The sequence below is a fragment of the Erpetoichthys calabaricus genome, chromosome 1, assembly GCF_900747795.2.
Source record: "Erpetoichthys calabaricus chromosome 1, fErpCal1.3, whole genome shotgun sequence".
Classification (NCBI taxonomy): domain Eukaryota; kingdom Metazoa; phylum Chordata; class Cladistia; order Polypteriformes; family Polypteridae; genus Erpetoichthys; species Erpetoichthys calabaricus.
The window spans coordinates 92,555,347-92,559,019 of NC_041394.2; the positions used below are offsets into that span (position 1 = coordinate 92,555,347).

At 42.6% G+C, this 3,673-nt stretch overlaps 1 protein-coding gene across 1 annotated transcript; it reads right to left on the reverse strand.

Annotated features, from left to right (window-relative positions):
* Positions 1-1,699: 1,699 nt before the first annotated feature.
* Positions 1,700-3,205, reverse strand: LOC114646667 (tigger transposable element-derived protein 1-like). The gene has a single exon (XM_028795003.1). The coding sequence runs from the start codon at positions 3,203-3,205 to the stop codon at positions 1,700-1,702; it is 1,506 nt and encodes a 501-aa protein (XP_028650836.1).
* Positions 3,206-3,673: the final 468 nt, after the last annotated feature.

Consider the following 3,673-nt stretch of genomic DNA (forward strand, 5'->3'; position numbering starts at 1 on the left):
CCACACACCAAGCACACACTAGAGCCAATTTAGAATCACCAATCCACCTAACCTACATGTCTTTGGACTGTGGGAGGAAACCCACGCAGACACGGGGAGAACATGCAAACTCCATGCAGGGACGACCCGGGAAGCGAACCCAGGTCCCCGGGTCTCCCAACTGCGAGGCAGCAGTGCTACCCACTGCGCCACTGTGCCGCCCTATATATATATATATATATATATATATATATATATATATATATATATATACAGTAATACCTCGGATAACGACCACAATCCGTTCCGAAAAGTGGGTCGTTATCCGAAATGGTTGCTATCCGAAACAATTTTCTCCATAAGGAATAAAGGAAATAGAAATAATTGGTTCCTAGCCCCTGTTGACTCGCTAATATATGAAAGTTACAGGCTATATAGGTATGTTTTTTTAAATGGGAACAGTTATAATACAGTACAAATGATGTTAAATAAAAATAAAAACATTAAAGAAAGCATTTAAACATAAGAAAACATAGGAAAACTTATCGTTTTGACTGGAGTGCCCTCTCAGGGTTGGTAGCGAGATCCTGCCCCAAGTGGAGGAGTTCAAGTATCTCGGGGTCTTGTTCACGAGTGAGGGAAGAATGGAGCGTGAGATCGACAGGCGGATCGGTGCGGCATCCGCAGTAATGCGGGCGTTGCATCGGTCTGTCGTGGTGAAAAAGGAGCTGAGCCGCAAGGCGAAGCTCTCAATTTACCAGTCGATCTATGTTCCTACCCTCACCTATGGTCATGAGCTATGGGTAGTGACCGAAAGAACGAGATCGCGAATACAAGCGGCTGAAATGAGTTTCCTCCACAGGGTGTCTGGGCTTTCCCTTAAAGATAGGGTGAGAAGCTCAGTCATCCGGGAGGGGCTCAGAGTAGAGCCGCTGCTCCTCCGCATCGAGAGGAGTCAGATGAGGTGGCTCGGGCATCTGATCAGGATGCCTCCTGGACGCCTCCCTGGTGAGGTGTTCCAGGCACGTCCAACCGGGAGGAGGCCCCGGGGAAGACCCAGGACACGCTGAGGCGATTACGACAGCAAAGGGAGGGTCACGGCAGAGGAGGGAGGGTCACGGCAGAGGAGGGGGGGCATATGACAGATACGCTACGTATGGCAGAAAACAATAGCACTATGAATAAGCACATAACATAATTCTGTAACTAAAAACTAAAGAAATGACACTACAGCATGGAATAAAAAAAAAAAAAGTGGAATCTTACCTTTCTAGTGAGGCGATTACGACAGCAAAGGGAGGGTCAACGCAGAGGAGGGAGGGCATATGACAGATACGCTACGTATGGCAGAAAACAATAGCACTGGGTAACTTTAATACGTAAACACATTTTACTGTTTACTGTACATAACTTTATTTTACGAAACTAATTTACAAAACACTTTTTTTTTATTTTTATGCTTTTTTTTTTATGGAGGTGTGGGGAGGAAGGGGTGGAATTACTGCTTAGAGGGGGAATCCCCCTCCATGAGAACATCGGGGGATGTCCTCTGTCGCTTTGAGGTTGAAGAAAAAAACTTGTCCAGTGTCTGTTGCTTCTGCCTTTTTTGTAGCACTTTTCGATAATACGACATCACATTATCATTGAACATGTTCAGGCTCCTACTGCCTACCGCACTGTTTGGGAAAGATTTTTCTACAAACAATTGCAATTCCCCCCACTAAGCACACATTTCTTTAATCACTGAACTTGGGACTTCCTCCTTCCCTTCCTCTTCCCCCTCCGAAGACATATCCTCAGCCAAATTCTTTTCTTGCTCAGCCTGAAGGTGCTGCAACTCTTCAGTAGTGAGTTCATTACTGTGCTCCTCCACAAGTTCTTCAACATCGTTATTATCCACCTCCAACCCCATGCTTTGGCCCAGGGAAACAATTTCATCAACAATTTCTGGTTCGAATCCTTCAAAATCTCGCTCTGGAACACAGTCTGGCCAGAGTTTCCTCCATCCTGCATTCATATTACGGTAGGTCACTTGGTTCCATGCATTATCAATAAGATGAACACAATTCAAAATGTTGAAATGATTCTTCCAAAATTCCTTCAGAGTTAAGTTGGTATTGTTCGTTATATCGAAGCACTTTCTGAATAAGGCTTTCGTGTACAATTTCTTGAAGTTTGAAATGACCTGTTGATCCATGGGCTGCAGCAAAGGGGTTGTGTTCGGTGGCAGATAACGAACTTGAATAAAGTCGAACTCTTCTTCTAAGTACTCGTCGATGTTTGGAGGATGTGCTGGAGCATTATCCAGCAGGAGAAGGCATTTGAGGGGAAGGTTGTTCTTCTCTAGGTATTCTTTCACAGCCGGGGCAAAAACTTCGGTCACCCACTCGACAAAAAATTGGCGGGTCACCCAAGCTTTAGAATTAGACCTCCACATAACAGGCAATTTCTGTTTTATTACATTATGCTTCTTAAATACTCTTGGATTGTCCGAATGGTAGACTAACAGCGGCTTCAGCTTAAAATCCCCACTGGCGTTACCGCACAATAGAAGAGTTAGCCTATCTTTCATAGGCTTGTGCCCTGGCAATGCTTTCTCTTCCTTCGTTATGTACGTTTTATTCGGCATCTTCTTCCAAAACAGGCCTGTTTCATCCGCATTAAATACCTGTTGCGGGACGTAACTTTCTTCTTCTATGATTTTTTTGAATTCTAGGATGAACTTCTCGGCCCCTGCCTTGTCGGAACTAGCTGCTTCCCCATGCCTTATGACGCTGTGGATGCCTGTTCTGTGCTTAAATTTTTCAAACCAGCCTCGACTGGCTTTGAAAACAAAATCACTCAAAGCACTTGTCTGTGGGGTTTTCTTCTTCAAATCTTCGTAGATTTGCAGCGCCTTCTCACTAATGAATGCCTCACTGATGCTAGCACCTTCTAACTGTTTTTCATTTATATACACAAGCAACAACTTTTCTACTTCGTCTATTATTTGAGGCCTTTGCTTTGTTATAATAGTCATTCCTTTTGACACATTAGCTTCTTTAACCTGCTCCTTTTTCTTTAAAATCGTCGAGATTGTCGACTTTGACATGCCGTATTCTCTTGCGATATCCGACACACGCATGCCTCGTTCATACTTGGCAATAATTTCTTTTTTCAATTCAATTGTTGGCCGCTGCCTTATTACTGCACTGCTACCAGCTTTCTTAATCTTCTTTGGAGCCATGATTGAGGGCTATATATTATTAAATAAAGCAACAAAATCACTAAATAAGAAGGATGCACACCGATAAAGATAATGAACGTCTGTTCGTAACCGTGTCTCGAGCGCAAAGGAAGATGGGAAGCTGGCCGCTGTCCGCTGGTCGCGTGTGCGTCGCTATCCGAAATTTTGTTCGCTATCGGAGGCAAATTTTTAGTGAAATTATTGGTCGTTATCCGAATTGTTCGTTATCAAAGGCGTTCTCTAACCGAGGTTCTACTGTATATATATATATATATATATATATATATATATATATATATATATATATATATATATATATATATATTATATGTATATATATGTATGTATTTGCAACGTAAAATTGAGACAAAAGAAAATTTTTTTTCAAAGCTTTTGGAAAGAGCCATCCTTGGCTATGATAGCTAGCCAATCGTATGTGTGTAATGTTTTACAGTATGTTGTTCCAAA